General features: G+C 39.0%; 1 protein-coding gene across 2 annotated transcripts; it reads left to right on the top strand.

Annotated features, from left to right (window-relative positions):
* The first annotated feature begins 1,428 nt into the window (after positions 1-1,428).
* LOC110286995 (cysteine-rich perinuclear theca protein 1-like) lies at positions 1,429-2,253 on the top strand. Of its 2 annotated transcripts, none has more exons than XM_021153693.2 (2): positions 1,429-1,711; positions 1,878-2,253. In XM_021153693.2, the coding sequence occupies exons 1-2, from the start codon at positions 1,436-1,438 to the stop codon at positions 2,121-2,123; spliced, it is 522 nt and encodes a 173-aa protein (XP_021009352.1). In that variant the 5' UTR covers positions 1,429-1,435; the 3' UTR covers positions 2,124-2,253. The 2 variants fall into 2 exon arrangements, with proteins under 2 accessions (XP_021009352.1, XP_021009351.1); XM_021153692.2 differs by having other exon boundaries at positions 1,429-1,726.
* The last annotated feature ends 15,173 nt before the right edge of the window (positions 2,254-17,426 follow it).

The raw sequence follows: 17,426 nt of genomic DNA, 5'->3' as shown, positions 1-17,426 counted from the left end.
GGTGGAATTTTTAGGGTCACTTATATATACTATCATATCATCTGCAAAGAGTGATATTTTGACTTCATCTTTTCCAATTTGTATCCCTTTGATCTCCTTTTGTTGTCGAATTGCTCTGGCTAGGACTTCAAGTACAATGTTGAATAGGTATGGAGAAAGTGGACAGCCTTGTCTAGTCCCTGATTTTAGAGGGATTGCTTCAAGCTTCTCACCATTTACTTTGATGTTGGCTACTGGTTTGCTGTAGATTGCTTTTATCATGTTTAGGGGATTCTGTTCTTGAGGCTGTCTTCTTTTAGGTTTGTTGAAGGATTATATTTTTGCTTTTTCTAGGGTGTAGTTTCCATCCTTGTGTTAGTGTTTTCCCTTTATTATCCTTTGAAGGGCTGGATTCGTGGAAAGATATTGTGTCAATTTGGTTTTATCATGGAATACTTTGGTTTCTCCATCTATGGTAATTGAGAGCTTTGCTGGGTATAGTGGCCTTGGCTGGCATTTGTGTTCTCTTAGGGTCTGCATAACATCTGTCCAGGATCTTCTGGCTTTCATAGTCTCTGGTGAGAAGTCTGGTATAATTCTAATAGGCCTCCCTTTATATGCTACTTGACCTTTTCCCCTTACTGCTTTTAATATTCTATCTTTATTTAGTGCATTTGTTGTTCTGATTATTATGTGTCGGGAAGAATTTCTTTTATGGTCCAGTCTATTTGGAGTTCTGTAGACTTCTTGTATGTTCATGGGCATCTCTTTCTTTAGGTTTGGGAAGTTTTCTCCTATAATTTTGTTGAAGATATTTGCTGGCCCTTTAAGTTGAGAATCTTCTTTCTCATCTACTCCTAATATCTGTAGGTTTGGTCTTCTCATTGTGTATAGGACACATTTTTTGTTGTTGTTATTACTTGTAGATGATCCTCATATCAATGTTCTCATAATAGTGTCCTATTACTTTGAGTAGTGATTAGGTATAATATCTAAAATACAATGAGAAGACTAAGGGAAAGTCAGTATAAGCAAAAGTACAGAGTAGGGATTAAATGAAGTAGCAAACTTGCACAGAATTTAAGCATGGTCTAACTTAGTATAAGAAGAAGGGAGTAAGCTTCAAACATTTATCTTCCAGAGGTTTAAGTAAGCCTCCTATTTTCAAGGAGACTTTGTAGTTCTAGTATATTGACCACCTAGAAAGTGTATGAAAGTGACACTTTTTGATGAATAAGCGACATTTGAGATTCTCAGGCAGTCTTATCTGGACTCCCTTTAAGCTCAAAGTGGTCAGAGGTAGGGCATTGTGAGGTTTCAGCCACTCCTTAGCTGCCTTTGGCTAGGGAGAGCTTTGCTGACCAATCAGGGCTAAGGGGTGTGGCCCACCATTGTTCTGACAGGGATATAAGCAGGGTGCTCAGAGCTCTTGGGCCAGTCTCTGGAGAGCTCTGCTATGGCTCAGATGGCCAAGAAAGTCCACTGTTCTAGCGCAGCATTAGGAGCAGCCGCTGCCGCCAAAATGAAGCTTAAGAAGACCACCAAAAGATTCAAAATTAATAAGAAGCGAAACCCTAGTTCTAAGCTTCCCAAGAGATCTTCTCACTCTTTAATTTGTTCTCGTTCTCGTTCCTGTTGTTGCTATCTCTGTCGTAGTTGCTGTTACTGTCGTCCTTGCTGTCGTTGTTGCTGTAGTCGTTCTCGTCGTTTTCGTAGCAGAGCTACATCAAAGGTGAGAGATCCCAAGGTAAGTTCATTCCCTCCTTTCTTTAGTCATTCTTTCCCCTAAGACTTTCTCAGGCCTTCAATCAACTTCTCATCTACCTCTGCCCCTTTAAATGAATCCCCATCCACATTCTATCTATATTTTCACTAAACCAGTGCCCTTATGACTGTAGTTCTTTCAGATTACGGAGAAGGGGGAGCAATCACTTCAAAGAAGAATTAGGAGACAATTGATGCAGAGCCAACTGGAACAAAGCCAACTGGAGCTGATCGAACTGGAACCGACCATGGCTTTGGAGCCGAGCGAGATTACAATGACATTCTTCTCTCATAAGAATGCCAATGTGTCTGATCCAGAGGAAGTTCCACCATGCCGTGACAGTGACCCATTTCCGAATGGAGACTTGGCCAGTTCCTAGACCCCCGAACGGGTCCAAAGTCCCATGAAACATCAGTGGACGGGTCTGGGAGATGAGCATGGTCCTGTTAAGGCAACTCTTCACCACAAACTAATTTGAATGATGGTGAAAATAATCAGATGTGAAAATATGTGTCACTCTCAGTCTCTGATGGTGTTGAGGGAGACGGGTGGGGGTAGGGAAAACTGGGAATATGATGAGAAGAAACATCGGTTTCTAGAACGTTGGGAGTGGTGTGAGTGGAGGTTGCCCTGATAGGCAGACACAGGAGGGTCAGAACTGAACTAGCACAAACGTCTCCCTGAAGCTTTATTTCACAGGGCAATAGGGAGAGCCCAGGGTCTTCCTAAATGTCACTGGCTAGGACGGTTACATGGTTTCAAGCTGTTACATCGGTAAGAACTGAGGTGTAGGTGGCAGTTTCAGTCCTAACCTAGGCAGCACATCAACATTAGGACCCCTACCTCATTGTAGTGTTTCTTACAGTCCTCATTATGATCTCTTGTGCTAAGATCCTCAGGAGGGCCAAAGACTTTACCCCATCAAAAGGCACCAGTGATTTTGACTGGAATCTGCAAGTGCAACACTGATTTAGCCTACCTCTTCAGAAATTGGAGGAGGAATAGGACAGTGAGAATGGGTCTGCCAACCAGTGCTGGTCATGAAACAGGTAGTAATGTCTACAGTATATTTTAAAATGGCCATGCCTTTCTAGATAGCTTTACTGTGAATTTTCTAACACTTTTTTAATTCCTTCAGGACATAACGTGAAACCAGTTTTTCAAAGAGTAAAGTGGGGCTGGAGAGATGACTCAGTTGATTCCTCACATGCATGGGGGACCTGAGTTTGATCCCCAGAACTCACAATTAAAAAATGAAACCCTTTCTTTTTTTTTTTTTTTTTTTGGTAACAAGCAATGTGCGCATGTGCAAGAGTGTTTTCATGCCAAGTCATGGCCCATCCCGGGGCATGGTGATGAGGCTCTGGGAGAGCAGCCAATCAGGTGTAGACACGTCACACTAAGGTGTATATAAGCAGCACCTTTTTGGTGCTTGGGGTCTTCCTCTTCATGTTGAAACTGATGTAATAAAGTTGCTGTAGAAAGAAAAAAAAAAAAAAAGAAACCCTAGCCAGGCAGTGGTGGCACATGCCTTTAATCCCAGCACTTGGGAGGCAGAGGCAGGCGGATTTTGGTGTTCAAGGCCAGCCTTGTCTACAGAGTGAGTTCCAGGACAGCCAAGGCTACACAGAGAAACCCTGTCTCAAAAAAAACAAAAAAACAAAAACCCAAAAAAAACCAAAAAAAAAAAAACAAAAAACAAAAACAAAGAAAAAGAAAAAAGAAAAAAGAAAGAAAGCAACCCCATCAGCTTGGCATGGTGGCATAGGCATTTACTCTTAGCACTCAAAGCAGAGACAGGTAGATCACTATAAGGCTACATGGTGAGACACTGTTTCAAAAAAAAGAAAAAAAAAAACTGTGTGATGTTGAAAACTTTTATTTACTGCACTGAGGATGTGGGAAAATGTGTATCCTTGACAATTGTTGGCCAGCTAGCCTGCATATCCTATTGGTATGTCCCAGGCCAGTGAGACACTTTGCTGATACTTTTTTTTTTTTTACTTTTTTTGTTGTTTTTATTCTTTTGATTTTAAGATTTTTAAGGTGGGTAGCACCTGAAAATCTACAGAAAAGTTGTCCTTTGCTACACAAACACACACATACACACACACAAACACACACATGTGTATGTACATCCATCCTTCATGCATCCATCCAGACTCACAAGAATACATGCATATACACAAACATACACACATAGACAATAAAATGCTAATATGCATTTTGATGCCTTTACATATGCATACACTTATGTAGTCTTCACTACAAGAATCACTGTACCCAAAACCCACTACATTTTTTTTTTAGTTTAGGGTACCCCTTTTGTGTTGCTGTTGTGAAATACTAAACTTTGGACACTTCATAAAGCAGAGGTTAACGTGGCACTGGGTTTGGGGAAAAACTGGTTGAGGTTGCATAACTTCATTTTGTTGCTCTCTTCTAAGGTTCTCCAAAATTTTTAATTTTATCTATTCTTTCAGAATTAAATATACATACAGTATATTTTAAACATATCCATTGCTATACCTCCCAACTTTTCCTAGATATGTGTATAGTTCCCTTTCAACTTGGCAACCTCTTTATTTATACCCCTCTAATATCAGCACTGTCAATATGTCCATGAGTGTAAGGCTATCCACCAGATTATGGGCAACCTACCAGAGAAGAAAACAGACTCTCCTTTCCTCTATAACCATCAACAGCCAATACCATTCAGCTAGAGATTGAGTTTCAGGATCCCCTCTTCACTGCATCCTAGAATGCTCACTGGATTGATCTCTTGACAGTCTTGTATAGGCAACCACAACTGCTGTGAGTTCATCACTGCAGTGGTCTTGTTATACCCAGAAGACACTACTGTGTTCTTGTCCTCCCCAATGTATAGTTCTTACAGTCTTTCTGCCACCTCTTATTCTTCCCTGAGCCTTAAGGGCATGGGAAGTGACATAAATCTTCCCAGAGCCTTAAGGGCATGAGAAGTGACATAGATGTTCCAGTTGGGGCTGAGAACTCCACTGTCATTTATGCTCTGTCATTTAGCTGTGAGTCTCAGTGTTTGTTGACTGCTGTGCATTGCAAGAAGCTTCTCTGCTGAAGGTTGAAAGCTGCACTAATATATGGGTAAAAAATTAAGCATTTTTATTTACTTTTGTTAGCTTAATTTGTGTGTGTGTGTGCCTCTGTGTGTGTGCATGCCTCTCTGTGTGTGTGTGTGTGTGGTGTGTATTCACTCATGCACATGTACCCATGAAGGCCTTGGTTGTTGATACTTTCCTATCACCAGAGTCCCAGCAATTGAACTTAGGTTGTTAGGCTTGGCATCAAGTGCCTTTATCCATAGACCCCTCCACTTGATTTAGATATTTAGAGGGGAGTTTGAAACTAGGTTAATTTAGCAAAATGGTAGTAGTAGGGCATAAGACCTCCCATTGAGCATATGACCTTCCAAGCCATTAGTTCTTTGAAGGTTTACAGTGTCCATTATGATTTCTTTCCTGTGACGCAGCCTTAAATTCAATCAGAAAACTGTGTGCAATGCCACTAGGCTAGAAATATCATCCAAAACTGTGAATCATGCAAGCTCCAATAATGACTAGGTGGCTAGATATAACCAATATCACAACAATAGCAGGTTAGCTAAAGGCTCTTCCAGTGTTATATCACATGTAATGGCTTCAATATGCTGGACATGGGATCAAGATTGGGGGTTGGGAAAAATCACAAGTCAAGAGATTCAAGAAAGTGAGGATGGGTCAGAATTGTTCTGTTAAAAGCTTCATTACCAAGACACCATCAGATGTAAACTTGAACTTTAGTGTCCTTGTGCTTATCACCACCCTCCAAGAGCCCTATCTTTTGAAGAGCATTCCCTGTATCTTTAGGCAGGTGATATTATGGACTGAACTTAAGAGGTTCAATGAGGACAAACCACACTTAGATGTGCCCATGAGCCAGTTCCTCAAATGAGGCTTTCATCTCAGATGACTAGACTGTTTCAAGCAGATAATTAAAACCAACTACAAAATATTAAAATATGCACACTTTTATGTCTGGCCTCTTAGCACCATTTTCTCCATCCTCATAAAATCATCATTCTTTCATCTCAGCACTTGGGAATGAGATGTAAGTGAGTTTCTGTGAGTTCAAGGCTAACCTGGCCTACACAGGGAGTTCCAGAACATCCCTAATTTTATGGTGAGGCCATTTCAAAAATAAACAAAACATTTTCCCAAGGATTATTTCTTGTGTTGTAATATCTATTACAAATGTATTCCAATATTCAAATAACCAGTGTTAACATGGTGAGTGCTAATAAAACGGGCTAAACTATGTTACTTTCCTGTGTGCTCTCATTTTGTTACCTTGTAGGCTAGCTAATTTATCAAATTATTGAAGCAATGTATAAATGATAAGGGGAAAATTTGGAAAATACACTTTATTTGAATTTTTGAAAATTGTATATATTTGTGTTTGTTGTCTGTGAAAGATATGTGTATGTTATGCCCACAGAGGCTAGGAGAGGATGTCAGATCCCTTGGTACTGTAGTTAGAGAGCTTGTGAGCTACCATGTGTGTTCTCTGGGAGAGCAGCCAGTGCTCTTTAACACTGAGTTATGTCTCTAGTCACATTTAGATTTTTCACCAAATGTCTGTAATGAAACTGAATTATATCTTTATGCTAGAAACATGTCCTTTGTATTTTCATTGTTTAAAATTACATGACAGTGTTATAGCAACTGTATGTGTTAATATTTTGCTAATTTTTTGTTCTGTATATATTTTAGTTTTCTTCTTTCAACAGTTTTTTTTTTGGGGGGGGTCATTTTTTTCCTAAGAGTGTAGTCTGTAGGAAGGAACTATAGACATCATCCCTGAATGTACAGCAAATGCCTTTGATCACAGCACTCGTGAGGCAGAAGCAGGCAGATCTCTGAGTTGGAGACCAACTTGGTCTACAGAGTAAGCTCCAGGACAGCAGCAATTTAGTTTTCTCAGCATCTTTTTTTGAAGATGCTGTCTCTTCTCCAATGGGTGTTTGTCAAATATCAGATACTACCTTTTTCTTATTGATCCAAGAGACTTCAGGGACAAGGCAGGCTAATGCTATTGCTCTTTATTGACTCCCAGAACTAGAAATAAACCCCCATTCCTAAGGACAATATAAATGATAGACATAGGACTTAGAGAAGTTGACCTGGAACTCTTCTGGAAGTCTCAGGTAAGAGGATTAGTTCTCTCTCATTGTTATACAAATGCTTTTTAAGTTGTCAGAGGAGAACAGCAATCAGTAGTCATAGCCAGATGTAAAATCAATGAACTACAGCAGTGATGAGCATGGCAAGATGTACTCAAGGATTTGATAACAGGACTTGTCTCAGAAGTATCTAGCAGTAGTCTAATTGGAATTAAGGGATGTTCATAGAAAGGAATATGTGTCTCACACTGTAAACACAAAGAGTCAAAAATAAAACATTCTATGACCTGAGACAAGAACAGAAAGTTTTAAAAAGTAAAGAAAATGGCTGAGAGATACCTCTATACCACTTCTTAGCATGTACCTAAAGGGCTCCACCCACATGCTTCTCATCAGAAAACTGCTGAGATTTATTCAAGTTGTATGTAAAACTAGCTTGTTGTAAAGCATTTTTTTTTTTGCTTCCGGTAAGGTATATAATATTCCACTCTATTGGTGTAAAACCTATTCATTGCTCACACATTTGTTTCTTTACTCTTTCTTTTGTTTAACATGTTCATAGATTTTATATATAGACTCTTTTGCCAATCTGTTTTTCCCATCATCCACACTTCTTCTGCTGAAACCCTCTTCCTAACAGATCTCCTCATTTCTTTTGGACTTTCTACTTTTGTGTAAGCCACTGAGTTTAATTAAGAACTTCTTGGCAACTTATGGTAGGGGGTGGGGAGCAAGGGCAAATCTTTATCTACCCCATCTAAGAAAAGTACTATGTCCTCTTTCCCTCAAACAGTTAACTGACAGCATTTCCTCAGGGAGGCACTTAGACTCTTGGGGTACTCTTTCCCTCAAACAGTTAACTGACAGCATTTCCTCAGGGAGGCACTTAGACTCTTGGGCTTCTCCTTATTAACTGTTAACTGCCAAGACTCTTGGGCTTCTACTCATTAACTGTTAACTGCCAATAGGCTCCCCAGGGAAGAGGGGTGGATCTACATTGGCCTCTCTCATCCCTGAAGAAATGTTAAAGATTCAATTTCTGAATTGTTGTGCTAATATCTACAGCAGCAGTGTGTTCATCAGTGTGAGGGCTATACCATGTCAGAAAAAAACTCCTTACTTGTACATCACCCCACCCTCTTGCACTCTTTCCTCCATCACTTTCTCAATGTTCATTGAATCCTGCAGCAGTAAGCCCAGATAGAGTTGTCTCTTTTATTTTTTAGGACAGGTGTCATTATATAACCCAGGACAATCAAGAACCAAAATCTTCCCCCTTCACCCTTGAGATGGGATTAGAAACACATGTCATTATACTCACTTTCATCATGATTTACTATATCTCCAGTTTCATCTACACTTGAAGACAGCTTGACTCCAGATTTTCCAGGGTATATGTCCTTAAATCACTTGCATGCAATAACAGTATGGTCTAACAGATCTCTCTTGTTAACGTAAGAAATCAATGTTTATTTGCTAGAAATATTTCATTTGCTTCACAAAGTAGATCCTTATTTGTTCTCTCAAGCCACGATTCCTAACTTCTACATTAGACTATATTTTATTTAAAATTATTTATTCCATATCTAAGCTTGCGATGCCTATGTTCTTCATCCAATTTCATGGAAGTGAAAATATTTTATTCCTAAATTTAGATAGGACCATCACAAATATAGGTAGCATGTCATAGTCTGCATTACCTGTATGATATGCTCTACACCAGTGTAAAAATGGCAAATTTTCAAATTTAAAATAAGAAAGAACAACATTCGTGAAAGTCTTGGTGGCCTCAACTGGCAGAACTAGCTAGGTGATTTCATTATGTCACTCTGAGCCCACTGCTTAAGTCTACTTTGCTCATTTTGAAAAGTGGCAATGCTGTCAGCATTTTGTGATCAAAAGACACAACTGAAAGGGAAGTGCAAATCTTGAAGAACAGTTCTCAAGATGGAAAGAAGCACTGGGATTTGAACCACATACCTACACAAGGCAACAAAGGCTTTAAAAATCTACTCTGTGCTGAGACCTTGCTTCCTTCTCCTTAGCTTCCAATGACACTTCTTGGAATTCTTTACACCGTCCATTTCATGTCTCCCTCCATCCTTCTCTCTTGAGAGTTCAGCTGTCCTCTGTGTCCTCTAGCACCATCCTGGTGTTAGCATTTTCTGTCCACCAGCTCCTTCTGACGCTCCAAATTTACCCACTAACTTGCTTCTGGAAAACTCAGCCTCTAGTCCTATACGCACATTCAAATCACAATGATGCCATTTGACTTAGCATTGTCCAACCCCTTTTCTTACAAGTTCTATGTTTGAATTTCATCTCTTTGCTCGTGATCTCATTACTTTTTCTACTATACAGGAATATTTGTCCTAAAACAGAATTGTGACCATGGTGTTTCCTCATCAATTTCTTCGGAAAGATGTTCATATCCAGGATGAAGTTCAAATATCACAGTGTGGCCTAGAAGTTTCCTTGCCATTTCATTTTACTCTTTTCTTTTCCTTTTTTCTCTTTCTGTGCATCTGGTGACCTAATGCCATTTAGCTTCCTCACAGTTGTTTATATAGCTTGAACTTCCATATTCCCTAAGACAATATCTGAGCTTTCTTCTGCTCTTCAGTCATTTGTGAAAAAGTGCTCATTCACTGAATATTTCTGAGCTATATCTTCATTCCAGGTATATGTGTGCTTGTCAGTAGTACGTGAGGTTGTGCTGAGTCGACTATATGCCAGAATGAAGAATATACAGCAGTGGGTCCAGCTTTCCTCTCACTGGGGAAAGGAGAATGGCTTGTGTGGAGACAGAGAATGCTTACTGTTTATTTATGTGTTTGTTTTATAGATATAATCCAATGAAATTTACCATTTTAAAGTATAAAATAATCGTCAGGGAAGTAGAGTATCTGTGATTTTAGAACCAAGAAGGGTAAGGTAGGAGAATCCGTGGTTTAAGTCCAGCAGGGCAGGACAGCAAGAGGTCTCAAAATCAGACAAACTCAAACAACCAAGAACATGCAAGCAACCACAAATAAAGAAAAACAAGAGCAAATGTAAAGTACACATTAAAGTTTTAAAATATATTCATAAAGCTATTATTTATAGTCATATCATATTTCATTATATGTCTACAAAATATTTTGTTTATGCATGCTTAACTTGATAGATAATGTGCTTGTTTCTACTGTTTGTTTTTTGTGGGTAGAGTTGTTTTGAATCCCATCCTATAGAGAGAGGAACCAAGGCTCAAAGAATGTCTTAGTCAATTTGAAATGCTACCGCAAAACACCATAGACTGGGTGGTTAAAACAACAGAAATTTCTCACAATTCTAGGAAAAAGAATTCCACTATCAAGTGCTATTTGGTGAGAGCTTTACGTTTTTAGAAAGTCATCTTCTGCTTGTGTCTTCATATGATGAAGAGTGCCGAATAGAAACAATTGCCTCATCAATTAAAAAGGCTCCAGTTACATTTATGCAGGCTTCAATTGCATCCCAGTTATTTCATAAATACCCTAACTCCTAATATTATTCTATAAGGATACTGAATTTCAGCATGTGAATTTGGGAGGGACTCAAGCATACAATCTATAACAGAGAAGTTAATGAAAGTACAATTCCAAGAACCACCACTTTTAATCAAATAAACCCAGATTCAAGACATAGCTCTGTTACTACCTGTGTGTATTTGGACATTCATTGTTTTGGTTTCCATAGGAAATATAAGGAACATACTGTAGCATGATTAATTTTGTGTGTCTGACCCTTAAAGGATCTTATGCTCTTCAGTGTCAGTTGTTTCTTGGAATTCTGGGAACAGGAGAGGATATAAAAAAGTCAGCAGGGGCTGAGAACTGGGAGTCAGGGGTAGCAGAAAGGAGGTTCCAGGAGACAAAAGAGTAGGCTCAGAAAAAAGTGAAAAAAGACACTTGGTGACAGTTGAAACAGGAGAAGCTGAGCTGAGCCAGAGAAGATATGGTTAAGAGGCAGTTAAAAGAATAACTCATAAAGAATCCAAAAGCAAAGTAGCAATTTTAAAGAAAAAATCCTATCACCTGAGTATTAATGTTGCCATGAGGACACTGGATAGCTTTTAAAATGGACTGTGTTACATACATTAGTACTTCCATGAAAAACAATGCTGGGATCCTCTCTCTATAACCTTTCATGGAGGCCTACTGTGTAATTTTGTACAAACGAATAAAAATCGTATTTTAATTCTAACTGCTAATTTATTAAGTGTGTGAGAAAAAAAACACATTACTCATCAGACAAATGAGAACTGGACAGCTCTTTTGGCAGTTTTGCTAACTGAGGTCAAACGTGATTTAGCAGTCTTTCCAGCCCATGATAGGGACTCAACAAATATCAGGTTTTGCTTCTTAGCACCTCCTTAGTATTTCCCTTTTGCTCCAGTGCATCACAAAATCTAATTCTAGAGCTAAGTTTTAAAGAATACATTTATAACTGCCAATAAATTTTCACTTTGTGCTGAGTATTATCAGTGATAATGCAATCTATATTTTACAGAGAAATAAGCACAGAATTCAAATGTAAAATGCAATTTGGGCTCATCAAATATTATTTTGCTTTCCTTTGAACTCATTTTTCCCTTAAAGGAAACTGCTCTAAAATCAATACTATAAAGCTGAAGGATGAAAAATATTCTACTTTTCCAAAAGGCTTAAATTGATTATCTAACGTTTTCAAGGCTCCTGCTTAGACAGAAACCAAGACTTAATAAAACGTTACTGAGATGGGTCTCATATATTTTGCAAGGCAAGTACTGTAGGTCAATGGTTACAGATAGGTGGAGGCAAATGTATTTGAAAGGACTCGTCAGATGTCACTCAGAGATTATCAATTTCCTGAACCATGTACCTTTGGCCTGGAGATTTACAAACCTTAGAGTGTGCTAGATTTTTTCTTTGAACTCTGCATCTAGGCATCCAGAGGAATGTTGGCTCACTCCTGTGCTAAGACCTTGAAAATCTAGCCTGAGTTATCAGTCATCTTAGCCTTTGTCTAGTGTTTTCTTTTCTTTCTTATATATATGGTCCTACTCAGAATATTCAGTGATTTTAGAGTTTCAAAGATGATGAGAAAAGAAAAGAGTAAAGGGTTTTATACTACATGGGCATTCTGCTTTATTTATGGATCGCTAGACTGTTTAAGTCTAAGAATATGAATGTTACAGAAGCCATTTACTACTTAGTGAGAAATAAGATAGTGTGGGAAGATGAGATTATGTTAGGCAACATTACTTAACAGCAATATCATTTAGAACAATATTGGCATCAGCCTTGCTTCTAGCTTTGGTAAATTGCCTACTCATGGTATAATTCGTGGAGTCCAAAAGTCAAAGGTGATCTGATGTTCACTTTTCAGGCTATGAACAAAATGACAAAACTCATATTAACGTATATCTTACATGGATTCCACAAATGACTCCTAGAGGACACGCCCAGAGTCAATTCCTCATGCTTCATGGACAAAATACAGCACACCATAGTTTCCCAAACAGTTACTCTACAAATGGATGTTAATAAATGGTTAGCTCATTTAATGTGTTGTTAGAACTCATAATATTGATCAGTTGTTCTGGAATCTATCCATTGTGTATTTACTGTGTAATTTCAGCCTCAATTTTCTCATTCACAAAATGGTAACAAAAATACTGTAATTGGAATATAAGTTGTTTCCACAAACAGTTGTGTGCATTGCCTGATAACCAACATATTGATGTGGGGCATTGATAGGCACTTTAAGATGCATTTCAGGTCAGGAAGGACCCATCTGTACAAATGGGTTGTTTTCTTTCAGAAATGGCTTATTTCTCATGGCAATTTGATCATCCATGTTCATTTTCACATCCCAGCTCTTCCTTTTGCTTTTGGCATGAATCAAGCACTGTGTGGCTATCACTAGAAGCTGAACAGAAGCCCATGCCATATACTTCAATATCTAAAACCACAAGCCAAAAGTAAAACTATTCAAATGGTCTAATGTTGCTCTTTTAGTGGCACCTTAGGTGGTCAGCTGTGTTAAGATGAAGTTCAATATCTCCTTCCTAGCACCCAATGGTCAGAAACTCACTGTACCGAATAATGAAGGCAAGGTTCCTACATTCTGGAGTCATGTTTGCTATTGTTGTATCATGGGGTCAGGGTTTGTACTTTCTATAAAAAGCTCATGGCCACAAAAGCATCTGCCAATGTTCTGAGTGAAGAGTGGAGGGGGTTATGTGATGTGAATCCATAGTGGAAACAACAAACGAAGTTTTCCCACAAAGACATCATGACTTATGGCGTACAATTGATGTCGGTATAGGGCATTATTATTGACCAAAGTGAACTGGAGCAAAGAAGCACAAATCTGGTCATAAGTGCATTGATGATGCCAAGATGAGCATGCTTACCTTTGAGAAAAGTAAAGAAGGATAATCCTGGACTGATATTACTGTTTCTTGGTGGTTGGAGCTTAAAAGAACTGGCAGAATCATAAAATTTTCAATCTTTCTAAAGAGGATGGATGTCCACAAATATGTCAGAAAGTCATTAAACAAGAAAGTTAAGAAGCCCCAGGACCAATGCATCTGAGATCCAGCATTTTTTTAATTGTCTTGTCCTACAACACAAACACAGAAGTACTTCTCAGAAGAAAAAAGACATTAATGAAAAAACAAGACAGAAATTCAGACTATGCCTAACTTTTAACAAAGAGAATGGCCCAGCTGGCGCCACCCCTGCATCATCTTGGGCACTATCTCACTGGAGGCTCCCAAGGTCCCCAGAGGAATCTCCATGCTACAGGCATCCTAGCACACCCAGAATCTTGGGATCACTGAGACCAGTATACACAGGAGAGCATTTGGGCAGCAGAAGCAACAGAGCATCTTGGACAGGTTTCCTTCCGGCCTTCATCCTCAGCCAGGAGACAGAGCTGAGACCCAGACACCTGGGCACCTTCCCAGCCAGAGGAGAGTAGGCCTAAAGGGAGTGCTCTGATCCCAAGTCTCAGGAGATGGATCTGAGCTCCAGACTTCTGTGAACCTTCCCTGAAAGAGGAGCACTTGCCTGCAGAAAGGGCTCTGACCACTGGGACTCAGGAGACAGTTGGTCTCCCAGGAGTGCTGACAGAGGCTAAAGAATCACAGGAGGAACAGGCTCAAGTCAGAGACAGAACGTCTAACACCAGAGATTACCAGATGGCAAAAGGCAAATGAAAGAATCTAACTAACAGAAACCAAGACCACTGGGCATTATCAGAACCCAGTACGCCCACCACAACAAGTCCTGGATACCTCAACACACCCAAAAAGTAAGATTCGGGAGGATTTTAAGAAGGGCATTAATAACTCAGTTAAAGAAATACAGGAAACACTGCTAAACAGGTAGAAGACCTTAAAGATGAAACAGAAAAATCCCTAAAGGAATTGCAGGAAAACACAACCAAACAGGTGATGGAATTGAACAAAACCATCCACGATCTAAAAATGGAAGAAGAAGAAGAAGAAGAAGAAGAAGAAGAAGAAGAAGAAGAAGAAGAAGAAGAAGAAGAAGAAGAAGAACTCTCTCTCTGTCTCTCAGAGAGACAGAGAGAGAGACAGAGAGAGACAGAGGACAGAGAGAGACAGAGAGAGAGAGACATAGAGAGAGAATGAAGAAAACACAAAGGGAGACAACTCTGGAGATAGAAACCCTAAAAAAGAAATCAGGAACCATAGATGCAAGCATTAGCAACAGAATAAAAGAGATAGAAGAGAGAATCTCAGGTGCAGAAGATTCCATAGAAACACAACAAAAAAGAAAATTCTAAATGCAAAAAGATCCTAACCCAAAACATCTAGGAAATCCAGGACACAATGAGAAGACCAAACCTAAAAAAAAGATATAGATGAGAATGAAGATTTTCAACTTAAAGGGCTAGTAAATATCTTCAACAAAATTATAGAAGAAAACTTCCCTAACCTAAAGAAAGAGATGTCCATGAACATACAAGAAGTCTACAGACCTCCAAATAGACTGGACCAGAAAAGAAATTCCTTCCGACACACAAAAGTCAGAACAAAAACCACACTAAATAAAGATAGAATATTAAAAGCAGTAAGGGAAAAGGGTCAAGTAACATATAAAGGCAGGCCTATCAGAATTACACCAGACTTTTCACCAGAGACTATGAAAGTCAGAAGATCCTGGACAGATGTTATACAGACACTAAGAGAACACAAATGCCAGCCCAGGCTACTATACCCAGCCAAATTTTCAATTACCATAGATGGAGAAAACAAAATATTCCACAACAAAACAAAAGTCACACAATATCTTTCCATGAATCCATCCCTTCAAAGAATAATAAAGGAAAAACACCAACACAAGGACAGAAACCACACCCTAGAAAAAGAAAGGATGTAATCCTTCAACAAACCTAAAAGAAGACAGCCGAAAGAGCAGAATCCCAACTCTCACAACAAAAATAACAGGAAGCCACAATTACTTTTCCTTAATATTTCTTAATATCAGTGGACTCAATTCCCAAATAAAAAGACATAGACTAACAGACTGGCTACATAAAAAGGGCCCAACTTTTTGCTGCTTGCAGGAAACCCACCTCAATGACAAAGACAGACACTACCTCAGAGTTAAAAGCTGGAAAACAATTTTCTAAGCAAATGGTCTGAAGAAACAAGCTGGAGAAGCCATTCTAATATCGAATAAAATCGACTTCCAGCCCAAAGTTATCAACAAAAGACAAGGAGGGGCACATCATACTCATCAAAGGTAAAAAATCTTCCAAGATGAATTCTCAATTCTGAATATCTATGCTCCAAATCCAAGGGCATCCACATTTATTAAGGAAACTTTAGTAAAGCTCAAAGCAGACATTGCATCCCACACAATAATAGTGGGAGACTTCATACCCCACTCCTATCAATGGACAGATCCTGTAAACAGAAACTAAACAAAGACACATTGAAACTAACAGAAGTTATGAAACAAATGGATTTAACAGATATCTAAAGAACATTTTATCCTAAAACAAAAGGATATACCTTCTTCTCAGCACCTCATGGTACCTTCTCTAAAATTAACCATACAATTGGTCACAAATCAGGCCCCAACAGATACAAAAATATTGAAATTTTCCCATGCATCCTATTAGATCACCATGGGCTAAGGCTGATCTTCAGTAACAACATAAAAAATAGAAAGCCAACATTCACGTGGAAGCTGAACAACACTCTACACAATGAGATCTTGGTCAAGGAGGAAATAAAGAAAGAGATTAAAGACTTTTTAGAGTTTGAGGAAAATGAAGCCACAACATACCCAAACTTATGGGACACAATGAAAGCATTCCTAAGAGGAAATCTCATAGCTCTGATTGCCTCCAAAAAAAACTAGAGAGAGCATACACTAGCAGCTTGACAGCACACCTAAAAGCTCTAGAACAAAAGGAAGCAAATTCACCCATGAGGAGTAGACCAGCAGGAAATAATCAAACTTAGGGCTGAAATCAACCAAGTGGAAACAAAAAGAACTATTCAAGGAACCGACCAAACCAGGAGCTGGTTCTTTGAGAAAATCAACAAGATAGATAAACCCTTAGCCAGACTAAGTAGAGGGCACAGGGACAGTATCCTAATTAAGAAAGTCAGAAATGAAAAAGGAGACATAACATTTAAGATACAGTCTGACTATATAACTAATGTTGTTCTAGTATGCACTATATAATGCAGACTGTCCTCAAACTCACAGCAATCCTCCATTCTACATTTTGAATACTGGGATTACAGATGATTACAGATGTGTGCCATCACGGAAAAATGATTTTAAATATCATATATACTATCATATATACTATGTATTATAGGCACATCATTCTCCCCCTCCCTCTTCTCACTTCTCCTTGTCCCACTCAATTCTCCATTCTGTGGCATTTTAGAATCTAATTGCAATCTTCCTCTCCCTTTCTCTCTCCCCTCTCTTCTCTGTCTCTGTCTCTGTCTGTCTCTGTCTGTCTCTGTCTCTCTCTGTCTCTCGCTCTCTCTCTCTCTCTCTCTCTCTCTCTCTGTGTGTGTGTGTGTGTGTGTGTGTGTGTGTGTGTGTGTGTGTGTGTTTGTATAGGTAGGTAGGTGGATAGGTTTACAAAAATAATCTAAAATCATTTACTGTTGCTCATATGTCTTTCTCTGGGGACTAGTAAAACTTTCAGCTGAGGGGCTCATACTTGCTGAAAACTGATTCATATTCTCTCTCTCTCTCTCTCTCTCTCTCTCTCTCTCTCTGCAAATGTTAATTTCCTATAGCTCTTTTTCTAGGTGTGAAGCTTTATGAGAATCGCTCTTCCATGTTGGCTTGTCAGTCTGTGTTGTCAGTTTTTAGATCTTGTTTAAGCAACTATATTACTGACATTTTCTAGGCTGCAGCTTCCCTGTCATACACAGAAGGCCTTATCTCATAGCAGACTCCTGTCCTGGTCCAC

The sequence above is a fragment of the Mus caroli genome, unplaced genomic scaffold, assembly GCF_978045245.1.
Source record: "Mus caroli unplaced genomic scaffold, Mus_caroli_1 scaffold_5, whole genome shotgun sequence".
Classification (NCBI taxonomy): domain Eukaryota; kingdom Metazoa; phylum Chordata; class Mammalia; order Rodentia; family Muridae; genus Mus; species Mus caroli.
The sequence above is the reverse complement of the archived record's forward strand: the minus strand, read 5'-3'. Positions and strand labels throughout refer to the sequence as shown.